The sequence below is a fragment of the Chenopodium album genome, chromosome 10 (genome assembly GCF_948465745.1).
Source record: "Chenopodium album chromosome 10, dcCheAlbu1.1, whole genome shotgun sequence".
Classification (NCBI taxonomy): Eukaryota; Viridiplantae; Streptophyta; class Magnoliopsida; order Caryophyllales; family Amaranthaceae; genus Chenopodium; species Chenopodium album.
The window spans coordinates 61,348,415-61,364,721 of NC_137843.1; the positions used below are offsets into that span (position 1 = coordinate 61,348,415).

At 34.6% G+C, this 16,307-nt stretch overlaps 2 protein-coding genes across 2 annotated transcripts; both read left to right on the top strand.

Moving 5' to 3' along the window:
- Positions 1–409: 409 nt before the first annotated feature.
- On the top strand, positions 410–3,051 carry LOC145565652 (protein neprosin-like). Its single transcript, XM_081625584.1, has 7 exons — positions 410–598; positions 1,170–1,256; positions 1,383–1,589; positions 1,684–1,854; positions 2,069–2,122; positions 2,224–2,370; positions 2,686–3,051. Exons 1-7 carry the CDS (start codon positions 410–412, stop codon positions 3,049–3,051), a joined length of 1,221 nt encoding a protein of 406 aa, XP_081481710.1.
- A 1,352-nt stretch (positions 3,052–4,403) lies between these two features.
- LOC145565653 (uncharacterized) lies at positions 4,404–15,705 on the top strand. Its single transcript, XM_081625585.1, has 13 exons — positions 4,404–4,562; positions 10,148–10,234; positions 10,312–10,512; positions 10,657–10,824; positions 10,952–11,005; positions 11,126–11,272; positions 11,397–11,752; positions 13,406–13,511; positions 14,025–14,111; positions 14,200–14,688; positions 14,788–14,841; positions 15,078–15,224; positions 15,319–15,705. The coding sequence occupies exons 1-13, from the start codon at positions 4,404–4,406 to the stop codon at positions 15,703–15,705; spliced, it is 2,442 nt and encodes an 813-aa protein (XP_081481711.1).
- Positions 15,706–16,307: the final 602 nt, after the last annotated feature.

A 16,307-nucleotide genomic window follows, 5' to 3' on the forward strand; every position in this document is an offset into this window, starting at 1 on the left:
TTATGTGGCATAGCAAGCTAATTTGACAGTTAGCTTGTCATTGGAGTTGCTCTTAGAAAATTCCCCTAAAATTATTTGTAACATAAGGAAATAAGTCACCCTTAAAATAGAAAAAAACACCTCAATCACTATTTTCTACAAATTATAGTAATATCAATTATTACAGACAAAATCATGCCTCATTTAAAATATTGATTTTTTCCTAATATTACCAAATACTTTCCTAATAAAACAGTGGCTAGAATGTGTATATTGCATGAATTTGGAAATTTTTATATAACCTTTTAAATCAAAATGTTTCTTATATATATATATATATATAATCAATAATCATTAACATAAGTTTCATTCTCACAAAATACTTTGTATGAAAAAAAAAATAAAAAAATAAAAAAATAAAAAAATAAACATGGTAGGCAGACTTAGGAATATTAATATATGGGTTTTTATGAGAATTGTAGTTGTTTTTTTAGCTTTGATTTCGAAATTTGGTGAATGTGTTGAGGGTAGGAAGGAGCTTATTTATTTATCCGATGAAGATTTAGAGCTTGAAACACGTCTTAAGACCTTGAACAAACCACCCATTCTAAGTTTTCAGGTACTTTGGATTTTTGTTTTTGTTTTTGTTTTTTATTTTTATTTTTTAACCTAATATTATAGTGGGAGTATTGGTTATTGATTTTTTTTTTGTTAATCAAATCTTGGTGTTTTTGTTTTTGATGGTGATGAAATAGTTTTAACTCTTTAAAGTAAACTTATCTTATTGTTGTAGGTAATTACTTTTATTGATTTTTTTTTGAGAAATTTCATGTTGAATTTGTTTAGAATTGACTTTTATTAATTAAACATTATTTTTCATATGATGTAGTGAATGTAGTCAGTGGGTAAGGAAAAGCCTTTAAATTGTTAAAAAAAAAAAAACGCCAATTACATTAATTTGAAAATTAGAAATTTCCAATATATATTAGACATAATTAAAGTAAAATAATAATAAAAATTGATCAATTATAAATTTGCAATACGGTAGATTGGTAGGTTGACTAATTTTCTCAATTTTGTTTTCAATTATGTGAAATTCTTGGGGATTGTTAAAAAAAATTTATCCTTGGGGATTGTACAATAGTGTTCAGTATTTAACATCATATATGTATTTTTTAATCTTCGTGTAGAAAGATGATGGAAGCATTATGGACTGCATTGATATATACAAACAACCTGCATTTGATCATCCAAAACTCAAAAATCACAGGATACAGGTAAATTAATATTACTCCGTAATCTGTTAATTAATAATTCACCATCTTCCTCCTAATAACTCACGGTAATATCCATTTGTTAAGTAATAACTCACATTAAATTATTCTTTTTTAAAACCCCTACAGATGAAACCTAGTTCATTACTGCTGGAAAAGCTGGGAATGTCACTTGATCAAGAACATAAATTACCGTCGAAAGTCCCACAATGTCCTCCAGAAACGGTACCCATTCGAAGAACACGAAAGGAGGATTTGGTCACGGCAAATGCGGTTTTAAGCCATTATCGTACAATGACGGGAGGACCACCATTTACTCCCTCACAAGGAAATTATGTATGTTGATTTTGTTTTATTGAATGTTTCGTCGAAAAACTAAACTATGTCATCTTAGAAATATATAATTTTGTACTTGTATTTGTGTATATAGTATGCAGGAGCAGGGACTCCAAATGGGACGTCGGAAAAATACCTAGGAGCAAGGGCTGCAATAGCTCTTTTTAATTTGACAATCGCGATTCCTGCTCAAACCAGTGCAGCTTCCTTGCGAATTGGTAGTGGTGTTGACGGCCCATTTAACAGCATCGAGTATGGATACACTGTAAGTCATTCACTTCGCTCCTACAATACCACATAACTCACACAGTAACTAATAATAATGTAGACGAAATTTAATCTCTCTCGAGTAGAGTTAATTGACTATGCTAGTTTTACGAGTAAGACAATACACATTTCATAGAAATCCCATATAATACTCCGTACATTTATATGTACATGACTAATTCTAGATATTGTTATGTATTGATCTTCAACAGTTCAACCAACAATTATATGGAGATAGAAAAGCACGAACATTTAATTTGTGGACGGTAAGCTACTTATATCTTGTTACGAGTATTTGTTTTAGATTTTTCCGATTTAATTGGGAATTATATATTATTTTTCTTTATTATTTTTCTGTATTGTTCAGGCGGATGGGTTCGGTAAGACAGGATGCTTTAACATGCTTTGCCCCGGATTTGTTCAAGTAAACCAACTCCGTCATATGGGAGATGAATTGACCTATTTTTCGGAGTATGATAAAAGCACGAGATTTATGTTGCTTGGAATTATCAAGGTACGCCTCAACAAATTACACAATTGGTTGTTTAGTTTATGTGAAATAATAATTAATGTATGACAATTAAAACACATAACTCAAAAGTCAAAATGGGATTTTATGAAACATTAAGTAAGTTGTAACAAAATACGTTTTGACAGGACTAAGGGCCTGTTCACTTCAGCTTAATTTCACTTCAGCTCAGTTCAGTTCAGTAAATGTGAACTGACCCTAATTCAAAATGCTAATCTAAGTATCATTCATAAATGTCATATATTATATACATTCAGATCATGTAACATGACATTAAATTGGATTGTTGTTGATATATAGGACCCAAAAACACAAAATTGGTGGATAGTAGAGAGCCTTCCAGAAGCAACAAATCAATATATAGGATATTGGCCAAAGGAATTGTTGCCAGAAATGAGTGATTCTGCTACAAATGTTCAAGTTGGTGGTAAGGTGTATAATCCTTCTATTGAGCCTTCAAAGACTCCCATGGGTTCAGGTCATTTCGTGGCGGACGACTTACTCAAAACATGTGAAGCTATAGTCCATGTTGTTAACTCAACCTATGGTCTCATCCCTGATGAATCTCTTAAAATGGATGTTTTTGCGAATGCAGCTGATCTTTACAATGCTCAATTCTTAGATGGTGCCAAAGTTCTCTTTGGAGGACCCGATGTTACGATTTAAGAGTGTTTTTATTGTACGAGAAATTATTGGATGGTCCAAGAAGGCGTAATATTATGCATTCTAAGATTGTAGCTTGGAATAATATTGTTCCTGTAATAATCAAGATCATTACTAGCTCATGGTGTGATACATTTATTTATATTAGTTAATTATCTTCCAAAAATATATTATTGTTGATATTTCTGTGAGTTGGAAGGCCTTGTTATATAGAAATTGGAATTCTATGTGTAAGTATGAGTTTAACCTATTCTGAACGCATACCTAATACTTAAAATTTATGAACCAGTATGAACCAAGCGTACTTAATTTTTTGGTCCAAATTTAGAAAGGGAGTTTAAATTACAAATGGGGATAAATGGGGGTGGGGGGGTATATTATTGAACATGTGATCTATCACAAACTTTTAGTCTTAACCAACTTGGTCAACACCTCAACAAGACAATGATATTTTTCCACCCCTTAATGGGAAAACAAATGCATCTTAATTCAATTAGAAATAAAAGTCAAATCTATTTGAGACTTTTAGGTTGTACGGAGTAGTAAATTTTTGGGGAAAACTAGAATATTAGAACCAAATAAATAAAGTTTACACTTTCTATTTTTTCGGAAATAAGCTCATTTTATATAGTCAACCAAACAATTTTCACAGTACCATTAAACAACCACTAGTATTACGGAGTACCTCTGGATATTATGCTCTTTGTTTCATTATTTGAAATGTCCTTTACTTTTTCCACTTTTATTTTAAAGTTGCTTAACAAAATCCGTGGAAGAATATCATAGTGATAGCAATTGAAAATCCGCATTATAACTTAAATAAGTTTCAATTTTTGCACTTAATCAGAATTTTATCCTAAAACGTAAAAAGACTAAAAACTTAGTACGAGTAATTAGCTAGTAAGGACTTAAAAGAACTATTTCACATACTTGAATTAATTAAGTGGCTGAATGAATAATTTGGTCTAACATATATTGTAAAAAACAGTGCAAATTATTACGTACATATTTAAAAGTTCATACATTAATGCAAGCATAATCAACCTGATTCTTTAATATTCTAATATTTCTAAATTACAACGATTTGTTTCATGAAATTTTGATTCACTAAAGCATATCAGAAAATAAGGATAGATACACATGCACTTTATATTATGCATTTAATGTATTGACAGCACAATTGTCATCATGCTGAGGTTAAGAGATCAGAATTGATTTCAATCTATGCTATATATATAGTTGTATGTAATAGTCCAATGCTCATAGTTCATATATTCATCAAATAATCAAATTAAAGTATCAAATGAAATAATAATCAAACAAATAAATCAAAGTTTTTATTTGTTAGTTCAATAATGAAATTCTTTACCATTAGTGTTTTAGTTCTTACTTTGCTTAGTATTGTGAGCCATGAAGTCGAAGGAGGAAGCCGAAAGTTTAGGTCAACAGAAGAAGATCAAGAACTTGAAAGGCAAGTCAATAGCTTGAATAAGCCACCCATACAGAGCTTCAAGGTTTGAATTCTTCTTTAATTTATCCTTCTTGAATTCAAATTAAATCTTTACTACGTAGTGTTACAATTAGAGATGGGAATGGGTCGATCTAACCAGACCCAAACCCTGATCCTTATTAAGGTGGACCCAAATCTGACCCAGACTCGCTGGGTCTAAAATTGTCAAACCCAAACCCATTGAATCTATTAGGTTTTGGGTCTAAAGTGGGTCCATTGAGATTTGTTGGAAATGGGAAGAGTGGAAGTAGGCACGTAGTGGATTGCAAAGTTGAGTATTATTGCAAGAAGTGAATTACCTTGAATTACATTGTTTTGCATGGCTACACCTACTCCTTTTTATAGTGGGTGTATGTCGGTTCTTTGCCACCGCCATATACTGCTCCTCTACTCTAGATTTCTCTAGTTGCTTATCTAGGACTTTCTAGGCTTAGATTTTCCCTCAGATATTTTCATAAGCCTTTTAGAACATTACAAAATATCTATTAACTAGTTACTTCAAGATGTTTCTAGATTATCTTTTTTAACACTCCCCCTTAATCAGAAAAATCTTGAACACCGAGTTGTCTTCGAAAACGGAGGAATTTATCTGTTGGTAGTGCCTTGGTGAATATATCTGCAAGCTGCTCTCCCCTCTTGCAGAATTGTACCTCGATCTCCTGTTTCTCAACTAGTTCTCGAATGAAGTGATGTCGTATCTCGATGTGCTTCGTGCGACTGTGAAAGACTGGATTCCTTGTCATGGCAATAGCTGACATATTGTCACAGTAGATGGTTGTTGGTTCTTCAGTGTCTTGCCGTAGATCTTGAAGAATTCTCCTTAGCCAGACCGCTTCACATGCTGCACTTGTAGCCGATATGTATTCTGCTTCTGATGATGATAGTGCCACCGTTGCCTGTTTCTTTGATGACCAGGAGATGGACTTTGATCCTATCTGGAACACGTATCCACTCGTACTTTTTCGATCATCAATGCTTCCAGCCCAGTCGCTGTCTGTGTAGCCTGTGAGCTTGTAGTCGTTCTCGGTCTCGTACATTATTCCATGGCTCTTCGTCCCTTTGATGTACCTGAGAATCCTCTTTACTACTGCAAGATGTGTCTTTCTAGGTTCACTCATGAACCTAGAGACAATGCTGACTGCATGTACTATGTCGGGCCTTGTGTTTGTGAGATAGATGAGAGATCTGACCATGCTACGATAGAGCGATGCATCTACTTTCTCCTTTCCGTCATACTTGGAGAGTTTCTCATTCGTAGCCATTGGTGTAGCCATTGGTGTCGCCATTGGCTTGCAATCGCTCATGTTGAAATTTTTGAGCATGTCTTCAACATATTTCTCTTGTGAGAGAAAAATTCTTCCTGGACTTTGCTTGACTTGCATGCCAAGGAAGTATTTCATAGCTCCAAGGTCGGTCATCTCATATTCCGACATCATAGCCTTCTTGAAATCTTCGATCATTTTTGAGTTAGTGCCCATGTAGATAAGATCATCTACATAAAGGCACAAGATGAGAAAATCATGTGACCCTTGGGTCTTGATGTAGAGTGATGGCTCACTTGGGCTTTTTGTAAACCCATTTTGAATAAGATAGCCATCAATATTGCTATTCCATGCACGAGGAGCTTGCTTGAGCCCATATAGGGCCTTTCGAAGGCGATACACCTTTTCCTCTTTGCCTTCGATTACATATCCTTGTGGTTGCTCAACATATACTTCTTCTTTTAGCTCGCCATTAAGAAAAGCAGACTTGACATCTAATTGAAAAACTTGTAATTTAAGTTGAGCTGCGAGTGCAAGGACTGACCTGATCGTCTCCATTCGAACAACTGGTGCATATGTCTCGTTGAAATCAACTCCGGGTTGTTGTGAATAGCCTTTTGCAACTAGGCGAGCCTTGTATTTTTGAATGGAGCCATCTTCATTGTACTTGATTTTGTAGACCCATTTCAGGCCTATGATTTCTTTGTCTTGTGGCTTGTCAACAAGCTCCCATGTGCGATTCTTCTCAATCATCTTGATTTCTTCATTCATGGTGTCAATCCATTTTTCTTCTTGCGCCGCCTCTTGGAAGCCTTGTGGTTCGCTGGCAATGAGGGCCATGATAGCATGATTACACTGATATTTATCCAAGTAGGCTGGACGACGCCTTGGTTGTTGTGATCGTCGAACTTCTTGTGTTGGACTTGATTCTAGTGTTGAACATGAGCTTGATGGTGACCTTGGGCTGCTCTGTGGTGATCTTGGGCTGCTTGGTGTTGATCTTGGGCTGCTTGGGCCTTCGTCTTGATCTGGACTTGAAAGTGGAATGACTGCTGCTGGAACTTCTAGATCGTGAACTTCTAAATTGCTCTCGTTCCACTGCCATTGTCCTCCTTCGTTGAATATAACATCTTTGGAGATGATCAACTCCTTGGATTCGGGCTGATAGAGACGATATCCTTTTAACTCGTCACTGTATCCAATGAAGATACATTTTTCTCCTTTTCCATCTAACTTATCCCGATTCTCCTTCGGGACGTGGGCATATGCAATGCACCCGAAAACTTTGAGGTGCTCAACTCTTGGCTTTCGTTTGTGCCAAGCTTCGTACGGCGTCATGCTTCTTATTGCTTTCGTGGGAGACCTGTTCAGGATGTAAATAGCTGTGCGGACAGCTTCTGCCCAAAAATGTTTAGGCAGATTTTTTTCCTTGCATCATACTCCGAGCCATTTCAGCAATTGTCCTGTTTCTCCTTTCTGCAACACCATTTTGTTGTGGTGTGCGTCTGACTGTAAGCTCCTTTTTGATGCCGTGCTCTTTACAGAATTTCTTGAATTCATTGCTTGTGAATTCTCCCCCACGATCGGTTCTTAGAACCTTTATTGAATGCCCACTTTGTTTTTCTGTGAGGGCTTTAAATTGCATGAAGTGGGATAATGCTTCTGATTTCTTCTCCAAGAAATATACCCACATCATGCGTGAAAAATCATCAACAATCAACAAAAAGTACCTTTTTCCGCCAAGAGACGGATTCTTGGTAGGACCCCATATATCTGCATGGACAAGCTCTAATGGAGCTCTAGCCCTCCAAGATGAAGTTGGAAATGGTGATCTATGCATTTTTCCATAGATACAACCCTCACAAATTTTCTTTTCATTAGTGATTGGTGGTAGCCCAATCACTATTTCTCTGTTTTTTAACAGTTTTAAACTGTCAAAATTTAAATGCCCGAATCTCAAATGCCACAAGGTGGACTCATCCACTGTTGTGCTTAGGGCAATGTTTGACTCCAATTGCATCTTAAGTGGAAATATTTTATTTGGAGCCATTTTAGTGGTGGTGATTAATTGCCCCTTTTTCTTGTCATATATGTGGCATTGATTATTATCAAATTTCACCATATAGCCCTTTTGGACTAATTGGCCCACACTTAGTAAATTTTGTGCCAGCCCAGGAACATAAAAGACGTCGGGGATGAATTTAGAGGAGCCATTTTTTGTTTTAACAACAATTGTTCCCTTTCCGGAAACTTCTTGATTACTCCCATCACCAAGAGTAATTTGTGATTTTATATTTTCATCAAGAGTTACAAAGAGTAATTTGTGATTTAACAACAATTGTTAAATTTAGAGGAGCCATTTTTTGTTTTAACAACATTGTTCCCTTTCCGGAAACTTCTTGATTACTCCCATCACCAAGAGTAATTTGTGATTTTATATTTTCATCAAGAGTTACAAAGAAATTTTTATTTCCGGTCATGTGGTTGGAACAACCACTATCTATATACCATATGTCATTTTGCTCTTCTTGAGCATTTAGACAGGTATAAAATAGTTGATCATTATTTTCAGTGAAGTTGGCCTCTTCTTTTTGCCGGAAATAACAATCTTTTTCAAAATGAGAGTGTCGTGTACATCTTTTGCATTTGTACCGACAATCTCTTGTATTATGGTCATTTTTCTTGCATAATATGCAAAAAGAGTTATTAACTCGGCTCCCTTGGTTTTTATAATTTCCTCTTCCCCGACCTCGATTATTAAAATTTTTCTTTTTTGGTTGAAAATTATTTTCATGGCCATTTTTATTTTCTCCATTAGAAAATTTTAATTTAGCCTAAAAGGCTTGTTCTACTGGTTGCTCATCAAATCTACGCATTCTTTCTTCATGAGTCAGTAGAGAGCCCATTAGCTCAGTCATGTTGAGCAATTTTAAATCTTTATTAGACTCTTCTATAGCAGCCACTATGTGATCAAATTTTTTGGTGAGAGTGCGTAGTATTTTCCGGATTATTTTAACATCTTCAATTGTGTCTCCGTTAGATCGAATTTGGTTAACAATATTTGAGACTCGATCAACATAAGATTGAATTGATTCATTATCGGCCATTTGTAGACTATCAAATTGACCCCACAAAGATTGGAGTTTAAAGAGTATTACCTTTTCCGAGCCTCTATATTTTGTCTCCAGGATACTCCACGCCTCCTTTGCCGTTGTAGCGGCCATGATCGTAGGTAGTATTGTTTCATCTACCCCACGATAAATTATGGAAAGGGCATAATGATCCCTTCTTATGTTTTGTTTGTATTGGCCTCTCTTGGAGGCATCCCAAGAAGCCTCTTCATTGGCATCTTTGGGTTTCTCATAACCATCTTCAATAATTTCCCAAATATCTTGGGTGATGAAGATTGATTTCATTTGCATACTCCATTGATCAAATTTCTCCCCCTTAAATGTAGGTACCCAATTAACTTGGGGATTAAAATTGTTTGTGTTTGTGTTTAAGTTTGTGTTTGGATTTGGAATAGGGGAGGCCATTTGAATTTATGTGGAGTTGTTATATTTGAATTTGGATGATGAATGTAAAATGGAGGCTTTGGATTAAGTGGTTCTAGATACCAAATGTTGGAAATGGGAAGAGTGGAAGTAAGCACGTAGTGGATTGCAAATTTGAGTATTATTGCAAGAAGTGAATTACCTTGAATTACATTGCTTTGCATGGCTACACCTACTCCTTTTTATAGTGGGTGTATGTCGGTTCTTTGCCACCGCCATATACTACTCCTCTACTCTAGATTTCTCTAGTTGCTTATCTAGGACTTTCTAGGCTTAGATTTTCCCTTAGATATTTTCATAAGCCTTCTAGAACATTACAAAATATCTATTAACTAGTTACTTCAAGATGTTTCTAGATTATCTTTTTTAACAAGATTTGTGTAAGAAAAAAGTTTGTCAAAATAAGACTAAATACTTAATCCAACCACCCTTTTTTTTTCATTTTGAACTAATCCATTTGTCGTTTTTATTACTTAGAAATTGTTTTATACACCCAGGTAAATGGTGCACCCAAGAGTATTTTTTTGCTTATTTCGATGATTATTGCTAATTTTATCATCAAATGAACAAACAAATACCCTTGGGTGTACTGTACACCAGGGTGTATATAACAATCTACTCCGTAATAAAATTACACAAATATATATATATATATATATATATATATATATATATATTAAGATTAATTTTTTTGGTGAAAACAAATTAAGATTATAAAGCTATCTCTCTTCAATACTAATATTATTAATAATTTTCTTTCCTCTTATAAACAGAACAAATTTGGTGAAATAATCGATTGCATCGATATCTACAAGCAACCCGCTTTTGACCACCCATTGCTTAAGGATCATAAGCTCCAGGTACATCGTCCATTTATATATATTTTTCCCAATCGTAAAAATGTTGGACTAATTGAAATTTGTTGCTCATCAAATAGATGAGACCAAGCTCCGTTCCCAAAGAATTGAAGTTGAGAAGAGACGATAATAGAAAAATTAGTAGACAAAATAATCCAAGTGAATCTAAGGTGTGCCCTTATGGAACAATCTCTTTCAAAAGAGTTACAAAGGAAGATTTGATAAGGGCTAAAACAACTTTAGCCCTTAGTCCAACATTTCAACATGCACCAAACCCGCATGTAAGTACTCCGTATTATATTTTGTGACATATGTAGCACGTACTTTAAGTGACGCGCTACATACAATAACCTCCTAAAGTCCTAATTGTTCAAGTTGTTAATTTGTTATTAATTAATACGACGTACTTGTAATTGTTTGTGCAGTTTGCAGGGGTTACTACACCAAATGATCCCTCGAAACAGCTATGGGGAGCAGCAGCTGATATCAGTGTATATAACATAACAGATCAAAAGGGCCAATATAGCCAGGCTCTACTATGGGTTGGAACTAGCATCAACGGTCCATATAACAGTATAGAATACGGGTGGACTGTAAGTCATTTTATGTTACATACATGCCTTTGTATCCGTTTTTATCAATTATATAAAAAAAAAACAACTCGTGTATATGTAATCGCGAATAATATGTTTTAAATCGTGTCTCAATTTCAATTTATAGGTAAATGAAGGACTGTACGGAGATGGTCTATCACGAACCTATAGTTTATGGACAGTAAGTATTTCTACATAGTTTAGAAATTTATTGGGCTAATTTAATTTATATCTCTAGTCTAATTTATGATTATATACGAAGTATGATAATTATGCTGGACATTTTATTTGACGTTGTTAGTCGGATGGTCTTCAAAGTACGGGATGTTACAATGCACTTTGCCCAGGATATGTACAAGTGAGCCAAAAACGGATAATGGGCGAAGCTAATCATCCAGTTACTATTCCGGGCGAAGACGTCTATTCAATGGAATTTCAGATTTTCAAGGTATAATTCAGGGGAAATTTATTCAAGGGAAAAGTTATACATAATTGTAGACACATAATTGTGTACTGTAAGTAACAATGTAGGTAACATACGTACTAATCTGCAATCAAATAATGTAATGTAGGATCCAAATACAAGCAATTGTTGGCTTTTCGAGAACTTAGGCGATGAAGCTCATGAACCAGTAGGTTACTGGCCAAAGGAGCTACTTCCGAAGATGTCAAGTTTTGCATCAGTAGTGCAATTAGGAGGAAAGGTTTCGAGTCCTAATGACGAGCTTAGCCCGGCTCGTATGGGTTCCGGTGTTTTTATGCCAGATGATTTCACAAGAACTTGTTACGCTTCTAATATCCAATTTGTGAATAATAATTACGAGTTTTACGATCCAAAAGACGAAAAAATGCTTGTGGTTGGTGATGCTCCTGATACTTACCAAGCTGCATACCTAGGAGATGCAAGTAAGGATCATCCTGGAAGAGGGTATACACTAGTGTTTGGAGGACCTGCCCTTAGGGCTACAACATTAATTAAGTATGGTCTTTTAGCTAAATAAAGCTAATTATATAAATAGCTTTTGGTAGACAAGCTGAATTATCATTTATTTATATAAGCTTTTCAAATGTTAAAAAATGAAGAAGAGTACAAAAAATTATGGACGTTTTATGGTCTTTTAGATAATTAGTAAGCTGTACAAAAAATTATGGACGTTTTATGGTCTTTTAGATAATTAGTAAGCTAGTTTAATAAATAAGTTTTTTTTGGTAGACAAGCTGAATTTTCATTTACATCAAATGTTCAAATTGCATAGTTATTCTTCTTTAATGGGCCTATAAACAAAATTGGACAACCATCCTCAATTTATTTAGAGTTGTCGGGCCCTCTACGTTAATTAAATTAAATTACTAGTAAAATCATATTCAAATTCAATTAGACTTTTATATTTTTTTTTTCTTTTTTTTTTTTGACGAGAAGAAAAAGAATTTCATTAATGAAAGATAGTCAAACGACACTTACAAACAATTCCTAGGAAATCTAAAACACAAGTACAAATCACCTTAGAACTAGTTATATAGCAGATTCGATCAACGATCGCCTTAATAAAAAAAGTTCATCCGAAGCAATACAATTTATGAGTTAGCACTTGAGATCCACGGATGAGTAGTTGTTTAGGTGAAAAAACTCATATGACCTTTTAGTTACTTTCGGAGACGATAAAACCCTAAATTTTCAAACTTTAGCACACGAACAAACAAAGAAAAAAAAACCCTAATTGAATAAACACCGTCATAAAGATGGGATCCATTTATTAAAAAGAATTGAAAAGGTTTTTGGGGCTTACCGTCGGTAAAAAACCGATGGAAATCCCTACAAAAATTTTACAATTGAGATCAGAAGAAAAGATATGAAAGAGAAACAGAGAAAAGGAAAAGAGTGAAGGAAAACCTTCAAAAAAGCAGAAAAAATCTAGCAATGGAGGCTAGAAAACCCTAGAGGGAACCAAAAAACCCTCTCAAGGAGAAAACCTGACTTTTATAAAGTTTTTTTTTATTGATTATTACAATCCGGGGGCTATAGACAAAATAACTAAAAGTAGAAATATTAAATAAAAAATAAATATTAATTACACCGATCAACGCGTGATTTTGGCATACATTGCCAAATTAATATCACTTTAGGAAATATTTTAAATGCTTATTCAACGTCTTAAGGACATTCGTAGGCAAGATCCTTACAATTATTTACATAATTTAGCTTAGTTTCTAAATAAATTGGATGTTATCTAGATATATATTTCCATAATATGTTGATATCTCTCTTTAATTCAATCGATTGCCTACCAATAATGAAGATACTGCAATTGATTGTAATTGAATTAAATTTTAGATTATCATATAATTGGATTATAACGCACTAAATAATAAATTCACATTAGAAGTACTTTAGAAATGCCAAAATCATATTCATTCCTCATATACAGACGTTTTAGTATTGAGAAGTCAATGTAAAAATATATTGCTATGCACCTTTACCGGTTTATCACATCAAATGCAAAAATATTCAAGAAATTATAATCATGGCCATGAAATTCTTAATCAATATTCTTTTACTCCTAATCTTTCTTCTTACTGTAAGTCATGGTGCTGAAGAGGGAAGCAGAAAATCAAGACTCAAAAAAGAAGACATAGAGCTCGATAAGCAACTCAACATCTTGAATAAGCCCCCAATTACAAGCTTCAAGGTGAAAAGCTAATACTCAATTCTATTAACTTTATCGCCAAACAAAGGTTCGGTCTAGTTGTTAGGATTGTTAGCCCTGATCACTCATACTCGTAAAAAAAAAAACGTTTCTGTTTACCTAGTTTACAATAGTATTAGTGTACACTGAAAAGATTTAATGTAATTTTCAAGGTGATTTTGAACCTCATTTGATTATAATATAAATAAATCATAAAATGAGTTTTATAAGATATAACATAGCTAACTTTACATACTAGATTTGTGGGTTTTTCAAATGTACTTCTTCTCTTGTACACCCAATTTATTTAAAAGTTTGTAATTAGCAATTTAATGATGACATTTCATTAAAATTTCTATAATTTGATGATAATGATAATAATTGCATAATATGACAATATATGTGCATGAACAAGATTTTCATGCATGAAACTTACATTTCAATCAAGTAGCAATTGCCCCCATTATTCAAGATAATTTTATACCCGGAGTAACAATTTTTTCACCTTTATAATAGATCAAAGATGGTGAAATTATTGATTGCGTAGATGTATACAAGCAACCTGCTTTTGATCACCCATTGCTCAAGAATCACAAGCTTCAGGTATATATACACGTATAATTCATTTTTGTTGTTTCTTTCATTGATTATGCACAGCGAACAAAACTAATTTATATTCATGAATAAAAAGAGGAGACCTAGTTTTATACCAGAAGAAAAAAGAGTGAAAAGAGCAAGCTCGAGAATAAATAGACGACAATATAATCAAGGGGAATTTGAAGGGTGTTCTCATGGAACGGTCCCTTTTAGGAGGGTTCAGAAGGAAGATTTGATCAATGCTAAAGCGATTCGTGATCTTCGTCGTCCAAGATCGGTTAATTTAACACAAGGGCTCACGCCTGAAATGCATGTAAGTATGTTCGACTGTACAATATCCATTAAATCAGATATTCAGATACAGAGTACTAACTTTGCTAGTGATTTTAACCTTATTGATTCGGGTACTCCGAAGTATGCAGCGTTGACAACTCCAGATGATAAATCCAGAAAGATAGAAGGAGCATCGACATTCATCACAGTATACAACTTATCAGTCCAAGCACCCCAATTAAGCGAGGCTCTACTATGGATTGGTTCCGGTGTTAGTGGTTCATATAGCAGTGTAGAATATGGATGGACAGTAAGTTTCAATATCAATCTAATCCCTCTGTAAACTTACATTAGGCAAATGATATTCTGTCCAATTTTCATTTATAAAATTCTGTATCTTGGTTTGCAGGTAAATCCGCAACTGTACGGGGATAGTCAATCGCGAACTTATAGCCAGTGGACTGTAAGTTAGTTAATTAAAATGTTGGGGCACTCGCTAGAAAATCTCATTTAAAAATACTGTACAAATAGAAAGTGGTGCTAAGATATAGTAAGATTAAATCCCGTCTATATTATTTGCCCATTTATGTTCAAGAAAGAAGCAAAAACCGTTCACGACTATACTAACACTAACCATCTAACATTCCATGATATATACAAGTATGTGATTATTGGAAAAAAATTTGTGTCGGATTTCAGGCAGATGGTTTCCAAAACACAGGATGCTATAACTCACTTTGCCCAGGGTATGTGCAAATAAGTCCAAGATTCCCAATGGGTTCAACAAGTAACCCTGTTTCGACCGTTGGAGGAAAGACCTATGGCATGGATATCAAGATCTACAGGGTAATATCTTCAAAATAATCTAACTTGTTTTCTACTACACATTTTACACATACTTTTGAGTAGAATCTCATCCATTACCAAAATTGTCTTACAGGATCAAAAGACAAGCAATTGGTGGATTATTGAAAACTTTAGTGACTTAGAAAACGAACCAATAGGTTACTGGCCAAAAGAGTTAATTCCAACACTGGCGGATTCTACTACTGTACTGCAATTAGGAGGGAAGGTTTATAGCCCTTCAAACATCCCTAAACCAGCTCCAATGGGATCAGGAGTCTACGCAGCACATGATCTCACCAGAAGCTGTTACGCTTCCAAACTCGCTTACATGGATACAGACGGAGAGTTTTACTTACCAAAAAATCTTCCCATTCAAGTGACTGCTGATAATCTTGATGTATACAAGGCAGATTACTTGGGGAAGATAGATGATGACAATGGATATACCCTGTTGTTTGGGGGACCTGACCACATTGGTTAGAATTTTATGTATGATCCCTTGACTAAACTTGTCTAGTCTATTGCCATGCTAGATTTAATCCTAAACCTGTATAAAAATAAGCCCTAATCGCTTTTACTCCAATATCAGAAGTCTTCTCACAGGGCATATCCTCATATGTAAGCCTATTCAGTGTACGGACATAGGATGTATTCCCTTTATCCCTATATAATACTTGGTACGTTCCATAATCTCACATTTGATTGAGGATTATATTTATGTAAGCCTATTCAGTGTACGGACATAGGATTATTTTATCTGGAAGCCTATAGTTACAAGAGCGACCACTTCAGTCCTCAGGGACGGTAGCACCATCTACCTCCCATTTAGTCATGCTTTTTGAGTACAGTCAACCCCGCCCCCCACCACCATCCACCAGCGGGGTTTCCCATTTTCCCCCAGGCCTGGACTTGCAAGCACAAAGAAAGAAATCTTTTCGATAACAAATTTTTTGTATCCTATAGCTAGTTGAAGTTAATCATCCACCATTCATTCTACCTCGGAATCCTTTTGGGATTAAAGCTTTGTGGTTATTGTTGTATTCTACCTTGGAAGTATTTGACTATTTGTGTCACAGTCACAAG